The sequence below is a fragment of the Echiichthys vipera genome, assembly GCF_963691815.1.
Source record: "Echiichthys vipera genome assembly, chromosome: 3".
In the NCBI taxonomy this organism is placed as follows: Eukaryota; Metazoa; Chordata; class Actinopteri; order Perciformes; family Trachinidae; genus Echiichthys; species Echiichthys vipera.
This window is the reverse complement of record NC_139828.1, coordinates 25677323-25704468: the sequence shown is the minus strand read 5'-3', so window position 1 is coordinate 25704468 and position 27146 is coordinate 25677323. Positions and strand designations below refer to the sequence as shown.

General features: G+C 42.1%; 2 protein-coding genes across 6 annotated transcripts; one reads left to right on the top strand and one right to left on the bottom strand.

The window, feature by feature from the left end:
- The first annotated feature begins 1994 nt into the window (after positions 1-1994).
- On the top strand, positions 1995-14336 carry LOC310966811 (sex comb on midleg-like protein 2). 5 transcript variants are annotated; one of them, XM_083940736.1, is made up of 15 exons: positions 1995-2079; positions 4451-4554; positions 5165-5239; positions 5524-5594; positions 6039-6273; positions 6880-6968; positions 7147-7390; positions 9998-10263; positions 10380-10473; positions 10573-10776; positions 10942-11103; positions 11207-11335; positions 11703-11924; positions 12025-12170; positions 12721-14336. In XM_083940736.1, exons 2-15 carry the CDS (start codon positions 4533-4535, stop codon positions 12844-12846), a joined length of 2085 nt encoding a protein of 694 aa, XP_083796862.1. In that variant the 5' UTR covers positions 1995-2079; positions 4451-4532; the 3' UTR covers positions 12847-14336. The 5 variants fall into 5 exon arrangements, with proteins under 5 accessions (XP_083796862.1, XP_083796859.1, XP_083796861.1 ...); XM_083940733.1 differs by having other exon boundaries at positions 12022-12170; XM_083940735.1 differs by having other exon boundaries at positions 6036-6273; positions 11706-11924; positions 12022-12170.
- A 3458-nt stretch (positions 14337-17794) lies between these two features.
- Positions 17795-19465, bottom strand: LOC310965765 (retinoic acid-induced protein 2-like; the record flags this gene model as incomplete). The annotated part of the gene is made up of 1 exon (XM_083939520.1): positions 17795-19465. The coding sequence occupies one exon, from the start codon at positions 19463-19465 to the stop codon at positions 17825-17827; it is 1641 nt and encodes a 546-aa protein (XP_083795646.1). The 3' UTR covers positions 17795-17824.
- Positions 19466-27146: the final 7681 nt, after the last annotated feature.

Sequence of the window (27146 nt, the reverse complement as noted above, 5' to 3'; positions counted from 1 at the left end):
CACAGCTTTTCTGCCAGGTTAGTGGTCCTCATAGGTTATGGTAGCCTTATTATGTGGTAACCTAATGTTGTGGAGCCATGAGGTCTATTAACAAATGGGGACAAATTGCTTTGTGGAAATTAAATTGAATTGAAAAGTAACATTATATTTAAGAGTAAATGTCAAGTATTCATATAAGTTCATACTGTATATAATAATAATTATCATAATAATAATAATAATAACATAATTCATTATTATTAGAATTATAATGCAATATATGTATATATAAATATATTGTGAAAATGAAAGTCCAACTTAGGTCCTATAACTGGCTCTAACGACCTGCAGAATTTCAAAGAAACAATGTTAGACATGTATATTAGAAATACAAATCTACATTTTCCAGCAGATATATATTTATATATATATAAGGCCTAGTTGGCTACACCGTTAATTAATGTACCCCATATTATGAATTTCTACATCACTCAACCTTTATGGTGAGATACATTTCTAAAATTACTGATAACAATGTGTGACACAGCTGGCTGCAGATTTCCTGCAACCTATTGGAGAATAAATGAAGGAAACCGCAAACTCAACGTGGAGGAAGTACTCAGACCTTTAACATAAGTAAAAATAACGTAAAAATACTATCAAGCAAAGGTACTGCATTCAAAATGTAATGTGTAAATGTATGGAATTATAATCAGCAAGTCGCAGGTAAAGGATCAAAAATAAAAGTACCCCTGTAAAGGTTAATATATGACATGTTAAATCATTGAATCGGTATTACTGATGTATTGTTATGTAAGTAGCATTTTAATTTTGTAGTGTGTCCAGGTTCAGCTATTGTTTTTTTTTTTTAAAGAGAGCTTTGAAACACATTTGCAAGCTGCAATCATTTCAAAATAAAACAGATGTTGATGCTGCGTTTTGCCTCGTCACAGTCACTTGTAATTTGCTATAACTATATTATTGCTTAAGGCTGCATGTGCTGAATCCTGCCTGAGTATTGGGATTGACATCTTGTTTTTGTCATGGTTAGAATAATCTAGACTTTTCAGTTAAAGTGTAGGCGGGGAAAACACACGGGTTTGAATCTGACATGGGACAGTGCTTCTGAGTCACGTTTAGCTACTTGGCTCTTGTGATGACGGACTCTATGTCGTGATGTTATCCCCTTTTCACAGAGATGTCACCAACTTTCATAGAAATGGACTGTTTTCATTAAATTGAGGTGTCGTTTTTTTCAAATATGGAACTTGAATTCAACAACTATTATAATTAGATATGTACCTTAATCATATTGTGTGTGTTTTTTTGTTTCTCTCTCTCTCTTTGTGTATTTACTTACTTTATCCATCTATTTCTTTCCTTTTATGTGTGCACCCAGGGTTTCAATCGGTCATTCAGTTATAAAAAAATAAATAAACAAGACGTTTATGTAATGAATCACTATTTCGACTAACTATACCTCAATAAAAGATATTTGATACAAGCAGTTATGGGATTCATATCTACGTTATCTGTTTTGTATTCTAATATTCTATCATTTAAATATATTTAATTAAGATATTGAGTCTTCTCCGTTCATTAAAAACAGTTATTCTGTTTAATACTCGTTATTTACTTATTTCATTTTTTTCTTTACCATGCCTTTTTAAAATAGCAGCATTTTTAATTAGTATTTTGGAGTTGTTAGAGTTTCTTATACCGTGATTTAATCGAGTAAACATAATTTTTCGATCAGTTTGGAGCCACAACAGAGGACGCGTCTTGTGAAGAGGAGAGAAAAGTGGAGATGGATAACTAGTGTTACTTTCTGGAGTCCAAAATTACAGGCCGACTAGCAGCCTCGACGCTGATTGGTCAAAACGAGTAAGCCTTTCTCTGATTGGCTGTAATTGTGAGCATCGGGAGCATTGATTGGCCTGCTGCTCTGGCTTCTCGCTGTTCGCTTCGCGTGTGCTCACCCTCCAACACTATCTTCGGCATTTATTACATGCGTGTAAGCATACACTACATTGGTGAAAAAATGGCAGCTGACGACTAGAGAGAAGTGTGAGGATCTTTACTCGAAAAAACACGGCACTTGTAAGTTTTTCCTTCAGACTGAATGATAAAGAGTTTTTGGAGAATGTCCGACGAAGCTACACGACCCGGTTTATGTCTAATTCTCCTTGGTAATATGCGAGGAAGTGTTCCCAGAGGGTTAACGTGAACGCTAAGGTTAGCCAACCTAGTTATTAGCCAGCAGTGTTGTCAACATTGGGCCCGGACTATCACCTGGAACCACACAGCGTCACAATTACACATCAGATACGACGTGCGAGTGCAAATAGGTGACATTTAAACTAATAAGTGTTATATATAATGTAAACCAGCGCTATAGCGGTACACATCTCAGTATTTAGCTCGCTGTTACCAGCTCAGTTAACGTTTGAAGGCTGATGTGGTGACATAACCAGCGGACAGTCAACGGTGATGGGTTGATGTTAGATGGAGGGACTTTGGTGAGAAAAACAAGGGAAAGTGTGCAGATAATTTTCTCCAGATAGAAGGCAACGCGTTTATGAAGTTATTCTGTAACATCAGGTAAGAAACAAATCCACATTGGTAACGCCACTGTGCTCGTAGAGCGGTAACGTTAGCTTTGCCAGAATAGCCCCCCACAGAATCGTTAATGTGAGCGATAGTCTTGATGAGTTAGCCAGTTTTCTGGTGTCATTATCGGCCACTTCGAGGACACGCAGTCCTCCTGTGGTCTTTATGTTTCACCCCGAGATGTAGGACCGATGTTTTTATTTACTATGGTTGCACCAACTCACTAAGTGCTTAGGTTTAAGTTCTCCAGCATATCTGTGACAACTGTAAATGCTGAAGTAATGTTCTCTTACACACTGTCACCACCAAGTTATACTCAGTGTCACACCACAACAGGCCTGCCTGTGTGTCGTTACAGTGCTGAACCTGAACAAACCCACCCTGTTACAGGCTTCCTGTCTCTGTGGGAGTGTCCATTACTGGAATAACACACTTCTGTGCATGACAGAAGTTCTGGTGTGTTTTTATTTTACTGGAAAAAAAAGTCCCTTTGCTAACAACAGGACCATGTAACTCTCCCTCAGGTCTTATGTGGTTTCCTGCAGCAGGTTATTTTCAGTAATATTTCTCTTTTTGCCTTTACACGAAACCAAATAGATTAATTCAGTATCAATAGTGCTGGGGATTGGACTTGGTTTGTCACACTAAACAACCAATTTGAAGACATCATCTTGAGCTCTTTAACAGTTTGATGTGTATTTTTGCTTTTTTCTGGTATTTAATTGACCAAGAAATCAATAGTTGCAGACCTAGTATATACTATAACTGCTTCAAATGTAGCTCCGCTTGTTGATTCAGTCGCAACTTAAGGTTATGAAAATGGTACACTGACTATTTGAAAAGGCTACCAGCTAGATGGGGTGAGAATTTCTCGGCACCAATCCGATTCCGAGGGTTACGATTGGGAAACTACCGTAGTGGATTTTTATTCATCAGCCTTAGCCGATGACTGATGCGTACTGCCAATTTTCTTAAACTGAAGTTTGGAGCCAATACTACTTTTGCTCCCTCAATTTACATCATAAAAATTAGACAATTATGATAACAAATGTTACAATTCTCAATAAAAAAAAAAAAAAAAAGGATTTTATTGAACTTGAAAAGTTCAGGCGTCCACGGGCAGCTCTGTGCTGCTGGAGACGCCTGTCTGTAAATAATGCCGGTTATAAACTATTGGCGAATGGAGCAGCCGGCATCGGCCGATATGATACAACTAATAAACGCAAATATCAGCCAGCCAATGTATCGGTCTATCACTAGTTACGATGCAATTATAAAAAGGTTATTGATGCATCGATTTCTATACATGACTTATTTTCTTCCTGTGTGACTACTTAGTACTTTTAAAACATGAGGTATATGTAATGATCCATAATTATGGTAAAATAAACAGTGGAATTTACTTCAGTTATCTTCTATTAATACAATAGTTGTACTGTAGTACATACACATGTTTACCTCCATTGAATCACATTACAGCCTGTCCGTACAAAATTGCTACAGGTCATCATAATGTAGAGAAGTGGGTTTAAATTTCCAGGTACTGATGTTTCTGCCTCCAGACAGAATCTTCCTAGAGAGAGTTGCGATGCTTCCCAAGAATCGATTGTTTCCCCCACCCCCACCAACTAGTGTGCACGTGTCAAGCACCTATATTCATATCCAAACACAATTCTCGTCAATGTTACGTGCATTGAACATCAACGAGCTCTTGTTTTTTAGATTGTTAGGCAAATGAGTGTTATTGCAATTTTGTCTGTCCCTTATATGAATGAATGGACTAATGAGTCTCTTTTGAACTACTGTAGTTTCGTGTGTGCTAAATTTCATATGAAATATTTCCACCTCTGATATTTTTTAGAACACAATTAGACCGGCACAGAAGCATACCTCGTCACCATTGGTCGTCATTGTAGAAGCGTCACCATTGGTCATCAGCCACCATGGGAAAGACTCCGCTTAAAGGCAAGGAGAGGTCTTTTTTACTATGCTTGATAAAGACTGTGTTTATGACTTGAAATGAAGGTTTTTCTTAAAGGAGTGCTCCAGCCGAGCTCAGTAAGTGAAAACACCTGTGTGGGTATACAGTAGGACTGTAGGGGCTTTACAACGTGACAGCATACAGCTTCATTTGTGTCATTATTATTGCTCATTACTGAAAGCATTTCAGAGTTGTTAATTCAGATTTATCTAATGCTATCAGCTGGGATGACTCTCAAGGCATCAGTACAGTATTTTTGTTTTATATATATGGGTGAATAAATATCTGTATTTTATTCCAGGTTTGACATTAAACGCCCCAGAAATCCTTATTTACTACCAGCTTTCAGACTATTATTTCTGATGAGTATGCAAAGGAAACAAGGTAGTTGTAATTTTTCACATGTGAGAAATTGTTCATTGTTCTAAAGTTGTTGGACAATAAGAGCTCTGCCTGCAGGACATGATATAGAAGGAAGAGTAATACATTTATTAAATCTGCATTTTACTTTTATCGTTAAGATTGGTTAAAACAACTTTTGCATTTTCTTACATTCATAAAGATTTTCTTTTTAATCATCATAATCATTTTTAGATCATAAAGATGGCAAAAAAGAGAAACCAGGAAGAATGGTTCCACTAACAGGTACAACCCCTGCAACAGCTAAAGGTGAACTTTTTATTGATTAGGTATTTTGTGATGGCCTTCATTTGATATTTTTTTCCCTTTAGATTACTTTGGTTGAAGAAGAGCTGTGTTAAGTGTTTATAGAAGAGCCCTTTAGGCATTTGACACTGCAACATTAACGTTTTAAATGACATGCCATTGTGATAGAGAGCCAAATTCACTCTTTCTGGATTTTATGTCATCTTTATAAACAAAGTAATCGGTTGCATGATTTAACAAAAGTTGTTGCAGTCAAAACATTGACTCTTGTGTTATTTTTGCTTTAGATGCTTTCAGCTGGGAAGAATATCTAAAAGACACGTCTGCTCTACCGGCTCCACCAGTCTGTTTTCGTCAGGTATGTCCTCTGGATTTCTTTGGTGTTTAATATTTACCAGGGGCCAGTTTCATGGAGATAGACCTAGTCTTAGGCTTAAATGTAAAGCTTGACATCACAGCTCAAGTTTTCTTTTAAGTCTGTCCTGTAAGTACTGATGTTACTAAGGCAACCATGGTTTTGTGAATTGCTGCCAGTAGTCCAAGCTGGTATTGCCCATCACTCAAAAGTTCTCCATTTCTGATTCTGAATGCAACACTGTCTTCCTGAAAGTATACTACCACACAGACATATACTAATGATCCTTTCTGTACAGTTAACATAAGCTTTTACCATAATGAACAGTTAGATGGCATTATCTAAACCATAATGGAGCAATGGGTTGATTAAATAATTATTTTTGTGCACTGTGTATTCGATTAGTGCGCACAGTACCAGCACTTTAAATTTCTCTAATTTCAGCAGGCTAGAGTCCCACCCTCCAATGACTTCAAGGTGGGAATGAAGCTCGAAGCCCACGACCCGCGCAATTCCACCTCAGTTTGTATTGCCACTGTGATGGGCTTAACTGGGGTTCGCCTGCGTCTCCGTCTGGATGGAAGTGACAACAGCAACGACTTCTGGAGACTGGTAGACTCCATCGATATCCAGCCGATCGGCACCTGTGAGAAGAATGGAGACATGCTGCAGCCACCACTGGGTAAGAAAGTCAGGGGAGATGTGATGGAAGCACATTGTTGTCTCTTATAATCATATCAAGACAGTAAAGGAAAAATCTTCATCTATTTTCGCACTTTTCTACTGAACTGCCATGGAAGAGTTATAAAAAGAAGAAATGGTAGACTGATAACATTGAACTGAAAGTAATTGTTAGACCATGCTGTAGAAAATAGTCCTATGTGGAAGTGAAATCAGGCTTCCCCACAGGCATCACTTGATCACTATGATTATTATAATAATATACAGTATTTGTATTCTTTAAAATAACCCGAAGGTAAAAGGAGGTCGGCAGGGATGTTTATATTGTTGTAATACAGCTTGAATAATTAGTATAGCACAATAATTAAGCTGCATGCATAGGTGTGTGTGTGTGCATTGATGTACATACATTCCTTTGGACATTGGTAGAGTTAATCGAAATCTAAAAAACAACATGATAGTGCTCACTGGGTCGACAAAAACACCTGAAAGAAAGGGGTCATAACACTGGAATTATGGGAATTACCCACACGGCTTGTTAATAACTCTGTTCTGAATGAGTTTATAACACTTTTGTTTTCTAATGTTATTAAAATTTCTCTGCAAGGGTTTCGGATGAACGCCTCCTCGTGGCCCATGTTTCTGTTGAGAACCTTAAATGGAGCGGAGATGGCCCCAGCAACAGCTTTTAAAAAGGTATGTGTTGCTTCGAAAAAAAGCTTTAAAAACATTTTTTGTACAAACGATTCACTGCAGTTCCCCAGCTTGGGATCAATAAAGTATTTCTATTCTATTCTAAAAAGTATGGCACCATCTTATTGGCAGTGTATGCATTTCAAGGTTGTTGTAATGAGGACATTGCGCTCATTTTCAGGAACCTCTGAGGCCCACCCAGAACAACTTCAAGCCAGGCATGAAGCTGGAGGCCGTTGACAAGAAGAACCCATACCTCATCTGCCCTGCCACCATTGGAGAAGTGAAGGGCGATGAGGTCTTTATCATGTTCGATGGATGGCGGGGTGCCTTTGATTACTGGTGCAAGTACGACTCCCGGGACATCTTCCCTGTGGGCTGGTGCTCACTCACAAAGCACAGCCTACAGCCCCCAGGCAACAGTGGTGAGTGTTCCCCTCTAGGTGGCAGCACAAGTCCGCAGACAATGAGATTTGAGCAGATGCTGTTGTTTGTAATCAACGTTTCCTTCATATGCATTTAGTTGCGGTGGCCCCCCCTCCACAGTCGGGAAATTGCACCCACAGCTAGAATAATATAAACACCGTTATCATGAACCATCTGGTCTTGTTGCTTAGTCTGGCAGAGTTAAATATACACAGTCTAATCTTTAGCAGGTGCTGGACACGCAGTAAAAGAAAGCATGAATTCTGCCTCTTGATCCACGTGTGATCTAATGACACCATATCAACACATATCCCAGAGGAGGTCTTAATGGCAAAGTTTCTGAATTTGACGGGGCATTATCATGGATTTACAGTTCAAATGAATGAATCATGTTAAGGTGGTGCTTTCAGAGATTGCACAAGGGTTTGCAATAATTCTGCAGCTGGACGGGTGTTGTTGGTTTTGGTACAGTAGTTGTTCGAGTAACTGCATCTTCACATTTTCAGTAAATTGTGCGTAAACTTTCCTAAATGATACTGTATGGAAATGAACAATTGGCTTTAAATGAGGAAAAGTCAGTAGAGCTCAGCCATCGAACAGTCTTCAGAAATGGTTATTTTCTTGATTATGTAAAACTTTCCTAAATGAGGATTTATTTTCCCACAGGGGCTAAACTTTGAAGAAAGTTTGGTTGCTTAGTGACAAGATTAATATGGTGCTTTAAACACATTCTGATAAACCGGGGCTACATTCAAAAACGAGAGTGTCGCGAGCGCTGATCCAACAGTCATTGAAGGCACGCGCTGTGTTGTTGAAACTCTGCAGACACACTCTGTTAGTGTGCTTATGTGTCACTGTGTTTGGGTGGGGGGTGGAACAGGCAGAATAACAAGTGTGAGGGGAGGGATGAAGGAGGATGATTTACGATCTTCACATCATACCTGTTTACATGGAAAATAATATGTTTGCATAAAAGCTGCCATGTCCAGTCTCTGACTTTTGCTCAACCGCGTTTGTGTATAAGATTCTGGATGGAGAGGTTGAGATTATCGGCTACACAACACATGAAAAACTTCCAAACAGCTGTTGCTTTTTAAATGTACTCATAGCTCGTGTATGGTTGGGAGGGGATATAAAAAGCACACACACACACACACACACACACACACACACACACACACACACGCACGCACGCACGCACATGCACACGCACACGCACACGCACACGCACACACACACACACACACACACACTCTTCCTACCACTCCCTCGCCATCTAATTCTGATTTGTCTGCCTTCTCCGACTTCGGCATCTGTAGGGGCTTTGTTTTGAGCTTGTGCTGCGTTTTGGTGGAAGATTTATTATTTGACTCTCTGTGCGTGGGTATTGTTAGGAAATCTTCAGTACATACAGACACAGAAAAATATTTTCTAGCTGAGTAAATGGGCTGTTGCTTTTCCCTTTCAGCATGATGAGTTACACACTGTTTCTGGTCTTGGCTATAGGCATTTTTAATTACTTGCAGAAAGAAGCAGTCATCACAATACACACATTTGCAGTAATAAAGGCTGAAATGGCGATTCTTCCTTTTTGAAGATTAGAGATGAAAAAAAGTATTTTAGCTGTTTAACAGTAGATAATGTTGTTGTCATTCTTTTCACATTAGGGACGATATTATTTGAAGGCTTGGCAAACTTGTCTGTATAATAGTCTGTGCAATAGGCCTGGCTGCTATTTAGTTGGTGTTGTAATATGGATTTAACACTACTGTTGAAGTTAAAGGGATACTCTCCTGATTTTAAACCAGCTCTGTCTGTATGTCATGGCAGTGTGGGCAGTGTGTGCGGATGAAAGGCATGTAAGCAGTAGCGTAGCTCTGTGGGCCGTTCATCTGCACACATCACCATGCCACAGAGCTGGGTTCAAATCAGAAAAAACATTTGTTATACAATCAGCTGAATGCATGGTTATGACAGATATTTCGTCAGAAATCAAGTAATTGGCTTTGTTTGACATGAATTGGAGCACTTATCCTACTATTTGCAGTAATTCGATGCCCCTGTCCAAACCCAGAATTCCACCAGACCATTTCTTTATTTTGACTTTAATCCCAGCCACCAACAGCGGCACAGCACACTGCGTGGTTACTGGGTCAAGAGATAATGACACACAATTGGTCTCTCTAATTAGCCAAAAGAGACTCTACAGTGGTGGGGCAAGTTGAGAAAACCATTCTTCATTTTTATTATCCTCTCTTTGGACATGCCCACACAGTCTATCCAAAACCACTGTCAATGTTGTACCAAGCCGACGTTTCTTTCCCTTTTTATAGCAAAGGGGCCATTGAAGATCCTTGAAAGTATACTCAAACCTTTCATATTTAGCTTTTGCATATTCAAGGAGCAGTGTTCATTTACATATTGCTCTCCACATCACCTTCCATGTGGCATCTTTAGTATAGCTACAGCAGAATCCATTGGTTCTGCCAGTGCAGATGAAGAGCTTTTGTGTCTTGGATTTTCCTAAGAGCTTCTAGCGCGGCAGCTCAGTTTTGTAATATCGCCACCCTCCATACCAATGGCGTTCTTGTCCGCTTTTATTGCAGTTACCCTGCCAAAGAACCTGCAGATCCTCCCGGCGTCTCCCTCCAAGCCCAGCAGGCGTTCAATGCAGTCCCCCTACAGACTCCCCAACCCTCTGCCCCCTCTGCCTGTCAGGAAGGGGGTAAGAGGCCGTCGGCCCAAGAGTGAGACCATCGCTCTACTCAAAGCCGTGGCAGAAGCAGCTGCTGCCCAAAACGGAGCTGTACCTGAAAACACACAGCTAGTACCCCAGCCCCACAAGAAGAGAGGCCCCAAGCCTGGGAGCAAGGTGAGACCCTACTAAACAAACCCAAACTCTGATTTATTTATCATCAGGTGGATACTTTTTTTCTGCCACGTCTTCTTGCGTTAAAGTGCGTCTGCAAATGAATACGTATTTTTCAGAGGAAGTCTAAGATTCCCCAATGCCCGCCACAGCTGCCCAGCTTCCAGGTCCCACAAGAAAGCCCTCCCAGCCTCAACTCTGTGGTTTCAACAGGTAAGGACTAATGCGCGTTTGCTTCTAATAATTAGCAAATGAATCAAAGCTAGCATTAAAATGTCTCATTTGCTCACTGCGTTTCTTGTGTTGTTCCAGTGTGTGTGTACGTGAATAAGCATGGAAACTGCGGCCCCCACCTGGACAGGAAGCAGATGCAGCATCTGCCAGACCACTTTGGCCCAGGGCCAGTGAACGCTGTGCTCCAGCTGGTGGTCCAGTCATGTATAGACTGCGCATACCAGCCTAAAGTCCTGCTCAGTACTCTGCAGACTCATTCAGGAGGAGGAGAGGTTGTCAGAGGTAGATACACACAGACTATACCAGCTATTAGAAGTTGTTGTGTTATTGGAAGTATCTTGCCTCTGAAATAATAATGTAAATGGTAGAATTGGTTTATTTATTGGTTGCACAAGTACCCAAGCATTTTTGTGACAGACAAATAAAACACATTGCCCTTCGTCCCAGTGAGAACAGATGGTGGAGTCCGTGTGGTCAAACTACCGTCAGCCTCCAGTGCTTCCTTTGTGCTGCGGTTCCTGGAGACTATGTGTCGTCACCTGCAATGTGACAACCTGTTCAGCAGCCAGCCGTTCAGCCACTACACTGCTTACGACAGGACGTTGTCAGGTAAACCCCGCGTTTTGAAACATCACTGCTCTATCAGGTATTGTCGGTATTTACCTATACAGCCTATTTACCTATACAGCCCAACCTTGTTCCTGTATTTTAGTTAAAGAAGAGACGATGGATGCTCCTTCTCTGGCTCGGGGCAGTAAGCGGAGTCTCTCTGGTGTCTCCCCTTCGTATGCAGCCCCTCTGTCGCCTAAACATTTACGTACCGAAGCTCACCCTTCAGAAGGTACGGCTCCCTTTGCAAATGTCTTAATACTGACTGAAGTTGGCACACCTCCATGACTGCCTCCTCTAAGTTGTATCAATTGCCCTGTATGTATGTTCCTACACATGAAAGCACCCCATCATCATAGAATAATTTTATTGCTGAACTTGAATGTTGTCTATAAATCAAAGTTCTGTTAACAACCACTTTTACATCACATTAAGGGCCGCGTATTGGCAAGAATCTGGTGATACAATAAGTTTCATTATGACTCAATATATTGCGAAATATTGGAAGTTGGCTCAAAGCAGATGGAAGTGTATATAATAGGGGCTTTTAAAAAATAAAGAATTACATTTGAATATCTGTTGTGTTTTTCTCTCTCCAGCAGAGACCCTGCCCCATGAAGAGAACGGCCTAACAAAGGAGCAGCGCTACATGGACTCAGCCTCCAACTCCATGACCCCTCGACCCCAAACCGCGCGCAGTTCCTCAGAGTACCACTCTCAGCCCAGCAGCCTCTACCACCCTGGCAACGGCACAGCTATGCGCCGACTCTCCTCTAACCCTCCAGAGCTCAGCTCCACGCAGCCTCTCAGACGAGTCGAAGGTACAGCAAGAATCTGTGGTAGTATACAGTATATAGTTATAAATACCGGTACTCACATGCTGAATCTGCTCATCTCTCTGCTCTTCTGCTTTGGTAGCAGCCAGCTCCACCACAGGTCCAGAGGCTCTAGTGTCCGAGCGGGAGGGTAAAAACCCCTCCTCCTGGTCCATTGAGGAGGTGATGCAGTTTGTGAGGGGTGCTGACCCCACAGCATTAGCTCCACATGCTGAACTATTCAGAAAACATGTAAGTTCATTTTCACTATTTAAAAATGTGGGACAAACTAAGGAACTTTCGTTTTTTGACTTAGGCCCTCAGTGCTCAAGTGCTTTTTGTTAAAGTTCCTAAATGATTCTCATTTTCAGGTTCATACTTGTATTTTGGGTTTCTAGTAGAACATGTTTACATTCTTTAATGGTCAAAAAACACATTATTGTTCTTATACTCTTTGTCAGAATATACCTGCGTTCTGAGCCTCTCTCCATCATCATTGCAGCCGGAGAATGACTATGTAACGTCACCGTTGCAGCATTTTCTACGTATATAAAGTATAGTTATGACATCATAGCCATACAAAAGTCCTGACGGCTCGTTTAAGGACACAGTTTCTGAATATACGGGCTTTGTGTATTTCTCTGTGGATTGATCATTTTGATACTTTACAGTATTTATATAGCACTTTCACCTGCCATATAATAAATTAAGACACGTAAATCTCACTTTTTTTGCAAGATGGGACCTTTAAAGAGCTAAAGAGCATATAGAATATAATTATTCCCATTCTTTGTTTCCACAGGAGATTGATGGAAAAGCTCTGATGCTGCTACGGAGCGACATGATCATGAAGTACATGGGTCTGAAACTGGGTCCTGCGCTGAAGTTATGCCATCACATAGAGAGGCTGAAACAAGGCAAACTGTAGGATGAGCCAGGGCAGCCGTGTCCCTGCCAGACCCATGAGCAATAAGCCCCGAAGGAGCCAGCATTTGGACACTGACTCATGGAGCACGCGGGGGCTACATGTTACTCTAGACTCCACCTCGAGGGACTGAAACGATGTTACAACTTCATCCCAACTTCCAGAGTGGAGAAAAGTGTGCCGTGCATCGCTGACACATTACCTCATCCCCTCATCAGTGAAAGAAAAAGCTGTTCGGATCTAACAGACGGCCATCTGACTTTTATGAAATCCCAAAGGAAAAGAATCCCTGTAGTGTTTACATTGCATAGCACACGTGGACACACTTTTTTTACGGAGATGAAATCTTTTGATCCTGATTTTGGATCCCCAAAGATGGAGAATGTTTCTTCTTATATAATGTTTTTATTCTTGTTGAATATCCAATTAATAAGGAAGGGGTTGGTATACTGAAAAAAACAGAAAAACAAAATCCATCAGATGCTCTTCCCTTATGTTCTTCACGAGAATTTGGATGCTCTCTCGTTGTATAGCCGTTCTTACTCTTCACAAGTATGCCTCAAGTATGGGTATATCCGCCCGCCCGAAGAATGCTAATGTCAATGCATTCCATTTCACTCACACAACGCAAGACAGACGTTTTCATTTGCTTGAACATTGTCAGTATCATGTAGGGATCATGTCGTAGTCTGACACTTTTCATCACCTTTTTTCCACGAGTGTCCTGCAGGATCATCATTGCTGTGCGGCACAATGCATTGTGGTGTCTCAGCGAGCCCTACGTTGCCTCTCACCGGTCTCCACACAGTTCTTATCAAGGTCAAACCGTTTGTGTCCCAAGCTCTGAGCCAACTTAGAAATCATGGGTTTATCCATTTCAACAGACAGATTGTTAAGGAAGACATTTCTAAGGGCTTTCTTTTCTTTAGTTATGATGTAATATTTTGATCAGTCCTAATCATGTCAGCTCATCGGCCCGCCTGAGGCCTCAGTGTTGTCACTTTTGACCGTTACAATCACTGTTAGCAATGAAAACAGATGTGTACAGTTTTATGGGTTTAACCATGAATATCAGCGACAGAATGTACATTTTGTAGAAACGTAATATTTTAAGGAAATCATATACATTAAGTTAGAAATGTGAAGATAAACGGGATGGGGACATGGTGAATATTTCACTGTGGAGTCCACTCTGCTTTTTAATACTTAACACAGCGCTTTTAGTTCCAATACTCCCAGTAGTAGACTCTGCCTTGCTTCACCTATGACATTTCTCAGGTTTATGTGGTCTTTGTTAGTACAAGCTTTTGTAGCATACTGTTTATAATGTACTTAACAGAATTTTCCTGTTATTCCCTTCCTCGATTTAAAAAGACTTGTGCCATATGATGTTCAACACAGGATCGAAGTGCTGTTGATTCCCCTCTCTTGCATCTTCAAACTACTTGAAAAAAAATGTGTTGCAAAAAGTCACTTGTCCATTATGTCACACCAGATAAACTATGTGTTTATGATGTTGTGTATTTCCTTTTTATAAACCTACCAAAAACAAAGGATGTGTGCCTGTGATCACTGACCACAACAAATCATTTCAGATAGTTGCTGAATTATTTTACTTTAATTCACCAGTATAACCTACATAAACATGTATTGATCGGCTCATTCAGGACATCGGTTGTCCAGTTGATGTGAAATGAGACACAATGTAGAGGACAAAGAGTCTGCAGCTGCCCGGTACAAACCCCTCCTCCTGTTGGAGAGCCGATGTAGGTTGTGACAGGTGCTGACCCCACAGCATTAACTCCACAAGGTCATTTTCATTAGTTAAAAATGTGGAACAGTTTTTGACTTCGGCCTCTCTTTAAGTGCTTAAGTGCTGCTCTTTGTGTTAAAGGTCCTGTATTTTTTTAAATTATTATTATTTTGGGTTTCTACTAGAACATGTTTACATGCTTTGATGTCTGAAGAAAACAACATTTTCCTCATACAGTCTGACTACACCTGTATTAACTCTGTCTGAAACGCTGTGTTTTAGCGCCTGTCTCTTTAAGACCCGCTGAAAAAGCCCAGTGTGCTCTGATTGGTCAGTGTTTCAGATTCTTCAGAATCTGCACGCTTGCTTTCTCTGCACCCTCATTGCAGCAGGGAAATGACTGTAGCAGCACTTTCTACCTATATCATATATAATATAGTTGTGACATCACAACCATACAAAAGTCCTGTTCAAAGGCACAGTTTCTGAATACAGGCAGCTTGCATTTCTCTGTGGATTGAGTGTTTTGATAATTTGGCAGTATTTACATAGCACATAACCTGCTTCTTAATTCAAAAAAGACATCTCACTTTACACATTATTGGACTCTGTCATCAACATTGGTGACACTTGTTTTGAAATGTTATCTCAAGCATAAGAAATAAGCCAGGCCTGCTTGTGTTTGTTTCTGACATGAAATGTGTGACAAACAAATGTCAAAACGATTTGAAAACGTGTCAAGGACTTCAAACTTCAGGAAGTACTGTATGTCCAAAATCCAGCAACTGTCTTGTCATTGTACCACTGAGCACTGCAGTGAAGGCAAACTAATGAGGGATGTTTGTAAACTACCACATCATTACCAGCAGGCTAACATGGGGGCTTTCAAATGGTTGAATTTCTCAACTGTAGAAACTGTAAAAAATATAATGCTATATGACTCATCAGTGCACTTTATGCTGACGCCTGTCCTGTACCATGGTTACATCACTCACAGTTCATGTGTTAGTGTGTGTGTGTGTGTGTGTTGACTTGTGCTCACTTTAACATGGCAGTCAGAGTATTTTAGTCTCTACACTAACGAGAGTACGAGTATTTTCTTACACACTTGAGGGACTGAACCAGTTTAGTTCCCAGCAGCCTGGCTTTAGTTCAGAAAGCGTATGGAGACTTTCCATGTTGGCCGATTCGATAGGATTGAAGGTTTAGTGAAGTGAAGCAGAAGAAAAATCACGCTATTATGTTCCACAAGATGTACAAACGGTAAGAAGTGATGCCTAACTGGCTGAGTGGTTCTGCTGGATGGAACCATTTTGATCTTTTTATGTTGAATTCTTATCAGAACGCCTCTTTTAGACTCTGTTACATCTACAAAAACGCACCCATTTAGCATTAAAAATGGACTGTTGTTAAGGAAAAGGCAGACACAAAGTCAGACCTCAGATTTTAGTTCGCTCCCATATAAAAGCACACAAACTGTACAGTAAGCAAACACTGAACTGGTATTTCTTCACTGACAATCAAAATAACAGTTTTCCAAAGCAAAAAGTATTTCAGGAAACTGGCAGTTACAAAGGAAGCAGTTTTTTTTTTAATATCCAGTCACACTGTGTCTCCTAACTGACCATTCAATATATATATACAGATTGTATAAATAAAAGTTGTACAAAGAATAAATAAAGGTGAAATCCTGTACAACCAAAGTGATCAGTTCAAAGTACTCTCACTAAGCTCTCTGTTGGATGGACCGCAGACACGAGTGAGATGTACAGGGATCGCTGAGATACATCAATATAAATAAAGAACAGGTCAAAAGTCGAGCCTCTAGGTGTTTGCCATCCCTCCTTTGATCCTCCAGACGGACTGTGCATGGCTGCTTTAATTCACAGATTTTCAAAAGGGGGCAGCACAGCTTGAGCAGAATCCCTCGGACACCCTGTAACGTCTTCAACTAAACTATGACAAAGTGCACTGGGTAGGATAAATAAACTGACACACAACAATACACGATCTCACAATCACAACTCTGATCGTAATCCTGGGACAGAAAGAATACCATGCTCCACAAAACAATAAAAGTGACACCACTAATGTTTTACACGTGATAAAGTTGGGAGAGGGAGGGCTGTCTTAGCGGTACTGGTTCTAATAACAGACTAATAACACACTTAACAAATATACCAACAGTATTTTTTTTTTCTCCCGCTGACGCCAAGAAAATGCTCATTACTTCTTCTTTAATCTGGCTGTTCCCTTCATCTTCACCTCCCCTTCACATTTGAAGTTGATTTAACTGGTGGAATCGATGTGAGAACTTGCAGCTAGATTCACTTCATTAGTCTGTTAATGGAAACAGCAGGGGGCTCTAATGTTTCATGCACTTGCTGTGAGGTGTTTTCTCAGCTTGTATTTTGAAGCGCTGCCAAATTAAAAATGCTTTATTCAACAAGCAACAAAAATAGCTTGTTTGCAGGAATACTAGTTCTATAGAAAGTTCTGCTTTAATGTGCAGGCAATTAAGACATCGTTTTTTTCCACGCCGTTAAACAAAACAAGAACGTATTTAGTCACGAGTCGACTGACGGCTTTTGCCAGCGAGTTCATGTGAGTGAAATTGTGGCTCTGGCCTTGCCAAGTCATTATTAGCCTGTCATGCTAAACCCCTGTCAGAGTAAGAATCGCCCCTGTGATCTACTGGACTGTCTGTGATCTACTGGACCGTCACGTCCTGCCAATGCATACTGCTCTGCCCTGAACGGCGAGAAGCTTAACTATCGGGGATTTTAGGCCTTCAGTGCACTTAAATAAAAATTACATGTGGAAACAAACCATGATCCCTAATGGAAAAATGGAACCCATGCGTCTTTGCTGTAATTATCAAGTCGAAAAATGTTCCGATTTATGGAGACAATCTCCAAAGCCACATGGAGAGCCCATTAAGCTGCCATACACAAAAACCTTTCTGCTGTAGTATAACACTGTAGAGTAGTGCATTAGAAAAAACACAGCCAGTCAGAAAACTCCAAAGGAAAGCATTTCTGTAACTACTGTCATACTGTCAGACATTCATGAGCCTCAGTTGATGCAACATTTTGAGCCAAACTCTGATTGGACATGTAAGTGTATGAGTTTGATTATAGAACGGTCCCACATGTGTTTTATGTTACACACGCCGGAGGGATTACCAGAGAGGGGTGCAAGCCATTAATCCCCCTCCGCTGAGCGCTGTCACTTCCTGGGGAGCAGCGCTGAGAGTCTCTGCTTCTTCATTGGAAGGAAATGGATCTCTTGTGAGCTGACCTTCTTCAGTTTGATAGCTCTGTTCTTAGGGACCTTTTTATGCGAGTTGTTGGGGTCGTGCTGCTCCCCGTGGGACGCGGATGGCACTGCGTAGAGCTGCTGCAGGGACGACCCCTGGCTGCCGTCCCGTTTGATGGAAAAGTTCTTTGTGGAGACTCCTGAAATGCCCTTGATCTTTCCGCAGAGGATGGCGGGGATGGCGTCCTTCACCGAGACGATGACCTTGGCCGTCTGAGAGGTGCTGACTATCTCGAGGTTGCCGGCTGCGCTCAGAGACGCCTGCTGACTCAGAGAACTAGACCCACCGGAACTGCTGTCCACCACCCACTTGTGCTGCCGGCTGAACTCTAGTGAAGTCAGACTGCCCAGGAGTTTGGAATCTAAACTCTGAGTGCATTCAACACCCAGAGACAAAGAAGTGCCACTGCTGTTTTGGCCAGAATGGAAAGCTACTTCTCTGTCTGACTGAACACACCTTTTCCTCACAGCAGGCACCGACAAGTCGAGCACACTGTCCTGCTGCGGACTGGGGTATTCCTGTTTTAGTTCAACTGGACATGCTCTGATAGAAAGGTCTAGAGCCTGTCCTTCATCTAGAAGAAGTGAGGAAGGCGACGCAGTCTGTGGCTGGAATGATGGCACGCAGCTCCGTGAAGACAACGAAGGAGAGGTAGTATCTTTTGTTGAAGTCTGAGTGCTTTTACTCACAGTGCAAACTGGTTTTGGCATGTTCCCCTTCGAGTCCTCAGTCTGAGGGACAGGAATGGGGATGGGAAGAGGGACGGGCAGAGGCACTGGCAGGGGGATGATGACAGGGTAGGGAACTAGAAGTGTGGCAGGAGGAACCAGTGGGGCCAGAGGGGAGGTGTAGGGAGGTGTGAGGGCAGGGAGTGGGAAGAAGGTCGAGCCTGGAGACTGACAGGTTGATGAGCCTGCCTGGGAAGGGAAGAGATCCTGCAAGATGGCCGCAAAAGCTGGATTCTGCAGGAGAGAGAGCAGGTTAGCATCCTGCGCCTGTCCTGCTGACTTCTGGTCGACAGCTGGAGGTAAACCGAACGTCAAAGGATTCTGACACAGGACGTTGTTCTGGAGCGGCAGCTGAGGGCAGTTAGCAGTCTGAGGCATCACAGAGGGGCTCATGTGTTGGATGACCTGCTGATCCAAGACCAGGGGAAGTGAAACCGGGCTTTGGCTTGTTATCAAGTACGGTGCTGCCCCAATTTGGCCAAGCTGAGATCCGGCTGCTCCAGCCATCTGGAGGTGAATGGGCAGCATCAGTGGGCTGTCTCCCAGGCACACTGGGTGTAGCACAGTTGTGGCGACTTTAAGTGCCACACCTCCAGGAGATTCGGCAGCGGGACTCACGACTGACGGTGCAGGAGGCTCCCCCAGGTTAGAGAGTGCTCCTTTGCTCAGTCCTGCCGCGCTGCTGCTACAGGAGTCGGCAGGCGTGAGCGGATTTACTCCATCCTCCGCTTTCCTGGAGATCTCTCCTCCTCCCACCTCAGCGCTGCGCACATCAGTCTGGGACTGTATCATTGTTACAGACACATCGTCACTACCCTCCATAGTTCAGTGTAAGGAGTCGATCGCAATCTTCATCAAGCGCTAGTGACAGGTGTCATCCATTATTCTTCTAAGCAGCCCTGAAACACAGGAAACAGAATGTTTAATGATTTGCAGTGGTTTCAGTCATAATGTGGAAAATCTTACACATGCTCTCTCTCCTGTTTTAGGTCTCCAGTTGAAGAAGTAAAGCCTGGGGTAATAAACCATATGCAGCTGATGCTTTTCATTTGCAATACTAAGAATCCTAGAGATAGAATCTATAAAAGAAAGGTTTTACTGGAATAAAGTACCTAGCTTATAATTGATCCATCTATGTATCTGTCACCCGAGGGCATCCCGGTTGTTATCATGCTTTTATAAGCCTACAGTATGTTGGCTTTCCTCTTCACTACATGTCACTTCCACACAACACATGTCATGCCTGCACTGGCTGTCAGCCCTCATCCATCTGTGGTGATAAAAACATCCCTTGGGTGCCTGGAGATACAATGCATGTCCGATGTCAGCAGGGTCAATTATTCATACTGATGGAAGCTCCGAGGACAATATGCTCAGGTCTTGGGTAAACAACCTGAAATGCAACAACAAAGTGTCCTATACCTTTTAAATTATAAACTCAATTAAATGCACACATGCAGTTCCAATTTTCTGGTAAAAGCGTGGCACTTTTTTTTGTGTACAGCCTTCATGTGGTGTTGGGTTGCCTCACTGAGCATTGAGGAGGAGCGCTCTATCCCCCCCAGGCTGGTTTCATATTGTTCTGTAGCATACATGAGACATTGTAATATGGCTCTGATGGATTACATGGAGGGTTCTACAGCCAGACGGTGGCCGATAACCTCGCCCCCTGTTTCGCACATGGGAAAGGTCTGGGAAGTGCGCGCACCTCGGGAATACAACACATGCTTAAACATACCCTATAGGAAACTAATAAACGCTTCGGTGCATTTATAGCTGTACTTGTTCCCAACACAGTGAGTTGGGAGAGGTTGGCATTTAAGGGTTCAAAGAGGGAGCCATCGGAGTGAAGGGCTGGAAGTTCATGATTGTCTTTATGAATGTAATAGTCTTATGTAGCACACATGCTGCTTTATCCTCATTGGAAAGACTCATTGTGCGAGTCATGGGATCACAGCCAGACAAAAAGGACAAATTGTTGTCACAAGAATCCAAGTAAACGCACACACATATACTGTATGTATGCATGAGCAAGGCTTTCCCAATAGATTTCCCTCTCAATAAAAGAACAAAAAGAAAACTATGGAATGTCAGATTAGATCCGATGCTGTGAATTAAGAACCCGAACAGGAAATTAGGACGTATTCCAGCATTTTGATGCTGCGGCCTCTCTCGCCTTCCAGGAAGTTTGAGACAAGACATTTCCTGCTTGATAACATGGTCATGAGGTCTGTGACACGATAAAGCCTCGCTGACCAATATGAAAGAAGCCTTTCTTATTTGAAAATCCCCTACTGCCACAGAATGGTTTGGCCTGACTGTGCACAAAGTGAGGAAAATAAATAGCACAGATAATAAACTAAAATTAGATGTGCCTCTTAATAACTTTTAATGCTTCAGCTTTCTGTTGTAGGACAAATAATAAAAATAATGTTAGCAGGCATTACTCAGCTGAGCCTTCAGATCAGGTGACCTGAAGCTAATCAGTAATCACCACCAGGGCCATGTTGTTGGTCTCTCCCCCTCCAGCAAACACAGCAGCTCACTGCTCCACCCTCGCCTCGCTTGAATCATGTGAGTACAATGTCAAACTCTGCAGATGAGCAGAAGAAGAAGGAGGAAGTTTAACCAGCAAAGTCGAGTACGAGCCAAAGTACACAGAGACCGTGTTCATCTGTGTTTTTCCCCTGTTACATTATCTAACTCTGTGACTCTGCTTTGTCTCTGTGTTATCACAGAGAGGGAAGGTCAAAGGAAGATGTCACATCAATAAACAATTCTTTGATGCTTGCTGTTGCACCACAAGTCAGCGAAATGTTTAGTTGTTCCTCCTCCTAAAGTCGGCTTAAACAGCCCACATCCTTGCGGTCAAGTATGAATTGCAACCATCGCCTCTGGGAGAATCTAACACCTTATAAACAGCCAGTATAAAGCTGTACTCTGGCACAAGTTCGGAATATAGGGTCTGAGATTCATCAGAAAATCAAACACAATCTTGTTTCCATAAATAGCTTCAGGTTAAAGGTGTTAATCCTCCTCAGTCCGGCTTCTTATCAGAGTTAGCGTTTCTGCAGTAATTAAGTTGCTAAAAACAGCACTAGTGTAAGGCAGTTTGCATTAAATATGAGCGAATGTAAGAAACATGCAACGAAAACAAACCTTTGACCTTGTTATTTAAAGATTGATAAGGCCGTGTGTAACTCGCATCATCTGTAAGAGGTTTGTGTTCACTAGCCAGTAAGAGCTAATTGAGTAAATAGGCAAGAAGAGACCTAACAGTGAGCCAAACGAAATCCCTCCCCTGTCCCCGTTACTGTAATGATTTCCACATTTCCCCTTTTTTCCTTGCCTCATTGATGGAATGTACTGCATAGTAAGTCAATATCAGGGAGAAAACAACAACGCCTTAACTTCGATTGCATTAAACTGCATTGCAACAACGACTCTCTCTTTCTTTGCTGAGGTAACATTTCCCTGTTCTGGGTTTGATTCGGAGTTCAGACCAGAAGGAACAAAGCAGCACCAGGGGATGGATGGGGCAGGGCTGATGATCTAAAGGTCATCGCCCTCGACACCCCTCCGCTCCAATAGCCAATTACATCTCATTAGAGAGAAACATGCAGCCTCATCGTGAGCCTCACATCCTCAGACTGACGCAGGCTGCTCCCACATCCATGCACATTTTCTTTTATTCGGCTGGTTGTCCTCCAGCTGATCTCCTAAATGCCACAGCGATGGTCAAAGCTCATGAATTATTCAACACTTCCAATGAATACAAATGGGAGAGTCGTCATTTGGGATCATTGTGTTACAACATGCCAGCTTGACTTGGCTATTGAGATCCTGTTCCAATGTTGAAATGGTGAGCATAAATATTAAAATATTAAAATAAATCTAGGGCTTACACAGATGGATCATTAGCACATAGGTGGCTGGATAAGACACAATACAAATGTTTGGAGATAAGAGTAAGATGAATTTCCCTATATACAAACTGAACATTCAAAATTTGATTAGAAACATTATATATTAAACTCCGTATGACGTTTCCCTGCTATGTAAATGAGCATAATTCATCATTAAGTCCCATATGATGGTGTTTTTTCGTTCCAATAATTCGCTGTATATACCAGCTCAGTCATTGCACATGTGATGGGGAAGCGACATAAGCAAACGCACAGGCTATTGGAGCCCAGGCTGTCGGAACAGGCCCTGAGTGTGACACTGCCCGGGTTCATCTGAGGATCTCTCCCTTATTCCTTCACTGCTGACATGTTTGTATCCCCGCAGACGGCGTTACCGACCTCCCAGACGGACACGCACATCATGAGCCCGGTCCCTGAGCCCGGTCCCTCGAACAGCCGACGGTTCGCCGTGAAAAGCAGAAAGGCTGCGCGCCGCCGTGTGTGCGTGCGTGCGTGCGTCTCTCCGCACATCACACGGCTACAACACGAAGGGCTGAGGGCGCGTGACGCTCCGCCGCTACATTAACACACTTAAATGAACGGCAGCGAGAGGGGTCCTCGTGCTATAACGTGTTGTTTTAAAGTTCCCGTTCAACTGGCGTATATTTAAGGAAAAAAACGAGCTCGCGCTGACACACAAGACGCGTTTCTCGACACAAGCTAGCTGTGAAAAAACGCGTTAATACGTTTTAAAACCAAGCTCGTGCCACTAGCTAAATCATTTACCGGTTAATCCACGTGCTAATGTTAAAAGGAATGAATGTTTCGGCGTGTAAGCGACTCACAAATGAGAGAAGCGTCGGCTCACCCTGGTCATCTCCGTTCCTTTAATGTAATTCTGCCATAAAACCCCAGCTTTGCTCCCAACAGCAGCACACACTCACCTATCAAGCAGACGAGCGCATTAGCAGCCTCCCATCCCAGCTGCCCTGTCTCAGATATGAGAGAACGAGAGCCCAAATACTTTCTAATAAATAGATAACGCTTCTATTTATCTCTTCATTGCGGTCTCGTCGTACTGAGCGACTCCAGACTGAAGCTGCGCACGCAGCGCCGTCAGCGGGGCCCTCCCTCCCCCTCCTCTCTATACCGTTACACAATTAGTACGTAAGATTAACAACGGACGCTAGTCACCCCTAGTTCATGGCATGTTAGTCTAAAATATGACAGTAGAGGTAAAGCTTTATATTACAGGTCTTCTTTATACAGAGAAAATTCCAGTATTCATAAACGAAAGTATGTCATTCTATCATCAGAAAATGAAGAAACACTGTAATAGGTATCATTCCAAGTAATTCAGACATTCACTTCAGCCTATAGTGTGTAACCCATGGATGTATTATGTGTGTGTGTGTAACCCATGGATGTATTATGTGTGTGTGTGTGTGTGTGTGTGTGTGTGTGTGTGTGTGTGTGTGTGTAACCCATGGATGTATTATGTGTGTGTGTGTGTGTGTAACCCATGGATGTATTATGTGTGTGTGTGTAACCCATGGATGTATTATGTGTGTGTGTGTGTGTGTAACCCATGGATGTATTATGTGTGTGTGTGTAACCCATGGATGTATTATGTGTGTGTGTGTGTGTAACCCATGGATGTATTATGTGTGTGTGTGTGTGTGTGTAACCCATGGATGTATTATGTGTGTGTGTGTGTAATCCATGGATGTATTATGTGTGTGTGTAACCCATGGCTGTATTATGTGTGTGTGTGTAACCCATGGATGTATTATGTGTGTGTGTGTGTGTGTAACCCATGGATGTATTATGTGTGTGTGTAACCCATGGATATATTATGTGTGTGTGTGTGTGTGTGTGTGTGTGTGTGTGTGTGTGTAACCCATGGATGTATTATGTGTGTGTGTAACCCATGGCTGTATTATGTGTGTGTGTGTAACCCATGGATGTATTATGTGTGTGTGTGTGTGTGTAACCCATGGATGTATTATGTGTGTGTGTAACCCATGGATGTATTATGTGTGTGTGTGTGTGTGTGTGTGTGTGTGTGTGTGTGTGTGTGTAACCCATGGATGTATTATGTGTGAGTGTGTAACCCATGGATGTATTATGTGTGTGTGTAACCCATGGATGTATTATGTGTGTGTGTAACCCATGGATGTATTATGTGTGTGTGTAACCCATGGATGTATTATGTGAGTGTGTGTAACCTATGGATGTATTATGTGTGTGTGTGTAACCCATGGGTGTATTATGTGTGTGTGTGTAACCCATGGATGTATTATGTGTGTGTGTAACCCATGGATGTATTATGTGTGTGTGTGTGTGTGTAACCCATGGATGTATTATGTGTGTGTGTGTGTAACCCATGGGTGTATTATGTGTGTGTGTGTGTAACCCATGGATGTATTATGTGTGTGTGTAACCCATGGATGTATTATGTGTGTGAGTGTGTGTAACCCATGGATGTATTATGTGTGTGTGTTTAACCCATGAATGTATTATGTGTGTGTGTGTGTGCGTGTGTGTGTAACCCATGGATGTATTATGTGTGTGTGTGTAACCCATGGTTGTATTATGTGTGTGTGTGTAACCCATGGATGTATTATGTGTGTGTGTGTGTGTGTGGGTGTAACCCATGGTTGTATTATCCTGTGGTTCCCCTCAGGTGGGAATACAACCATGGTATTATATAGAGATTATTAACAGGATAGGAGAGCAGGAATTAAAAGATATATCTACCACAAAAAATGCTGCACATTATTTCAGACTATTCTTAAAGGTCCTGTATTGTAAAAAGTGAGATTTCCATGTCTTTTTTATTATAAAGCAGGTGGAGGTGCTAAATGAACACAATGGACGCTGCCTGTATTCAGAAACTGTGTCTTTAACGAGCCATCAGGACTTTTGCACAGTGGTGTCATGTCACAATATACAGGTAGAAACTGCTGCAACAGTGCGTTACAGTCATTCCCCGGCTGCAGTGATGGTTCATTGAACATTAAAGCATGTAAACATGTTCAAGTAGAAACCCAAAATACAAGTATGTAACTGAAAATGAGCATATTATGGTAACTTTGAATCTTGCCATTTCTTTTCTTTTAAAAAAACTCAGAAATGTGAACTTGTTTCGATTACTACTACCAATGTTTTCAATAATAACATATTGTAATGAAAAAAGGGTTGTATAAATGCACAGATATAAAGAACCTTCATAAAAATCCCACACTCTCTGAGTTCTTATTTGGTACCATCTTATAGAAGCCATGCAGGAATTTCTGAGAGTAGAGTTTAGATAGTACTTCATTTTAAAGAGGACTTTAAGCAGTACTAGCCTGATGAGTGGCTGATGTCAGAAACAGAGGAGAATAGAGTTTGGCAGCTGTGGATGAAAGTCTGGTAGTGACAGGCCCGGGTGAGCAGGATCCCCTGGGTCTCCATATCAGCCGCGGCCAGCCTCAGGCTCTGCCTCGGGCCTCTCATTGTTCCGCAGGGAGGCTGTTTAATGCACTATAATGAGCCTCACAATATACCCTGGTGGCCTGGTGGGGATTTTGGTGTGGTTACCTCCTCCTCCTGTGTTCCTCCCCCACTCTCCAGTCACTATTACTCACATGTGGAAATATAGCCGGTCTTGTGCTGCTGTTGTGATGACCCACATTGCAACCCATCAACCAGAGCCAGAACCATGGACATGAGTCAGTTTTCCACCTATAGTGCGGGCAGATCTCCCTCGCAGGTGCTCTCATCTAGACAGAGTGGTATACCGAACCACTGTGTGGATCAGCTCCAGACTGTTTCAAATGCTACACATGCTGTTAAATGTGTCAGTAATGATGCTAAATGTTGCTACTTACCAAAGCTGGCTATGGATTAATTAATTACTCTTTCTTACATAATTGTCATTTGATTTTTCTTTGCATTTAGGGACTGTATGGACATTACCGGGGTGGGGAGGGGGACTGACTCCCCTATTTCATAAAAAAAAAATCAAGACCCTCCACAGGGTAAACAATATATATTTTTTTGATCCTCCACCTGATTTAGAAAAAGTCATCGCACTCCATTTTCCAAATGACAAAAATATGCATTTGGTGCTGAAGTTGAATTGTATTGTAAACTAAGATTATTTAAGAACATTTAACTTCACAGCACTTATGCTTCCTGTTATGATGCCCAATAAAGGAATGACTATAGGGAAGTGAGTGATGCAGTGGTTGCAGTTATATCCATGGATCGGGCGAGTCGGGCCATGGAAATTAACATTCTGATTAATGGAATCAGTGGATGGGTGAAATAATCCATTATTAATGAGGAAAACATGAATGACATTCTCTCAAACATGAACCTAGAGAGGGCAGAGTGGAGCCGCCTCGCTCAGCAGACGGCTTCGTCTTTCCTCAGGCGAGAGCGTTCCCATTAAGAGGGGCGCTGTGCATATTTAAGCACGAGTTACAGTAACTTCATTTATTATTTCAGAATCTAAAAGTTTAGTTCTGCTTCCTCTGTCAACTTTATAATTGCAGTCTTTAGTTTTGCTTCTTAAATGTCCCACCATATTTGCTGCAGTGACTTTACGG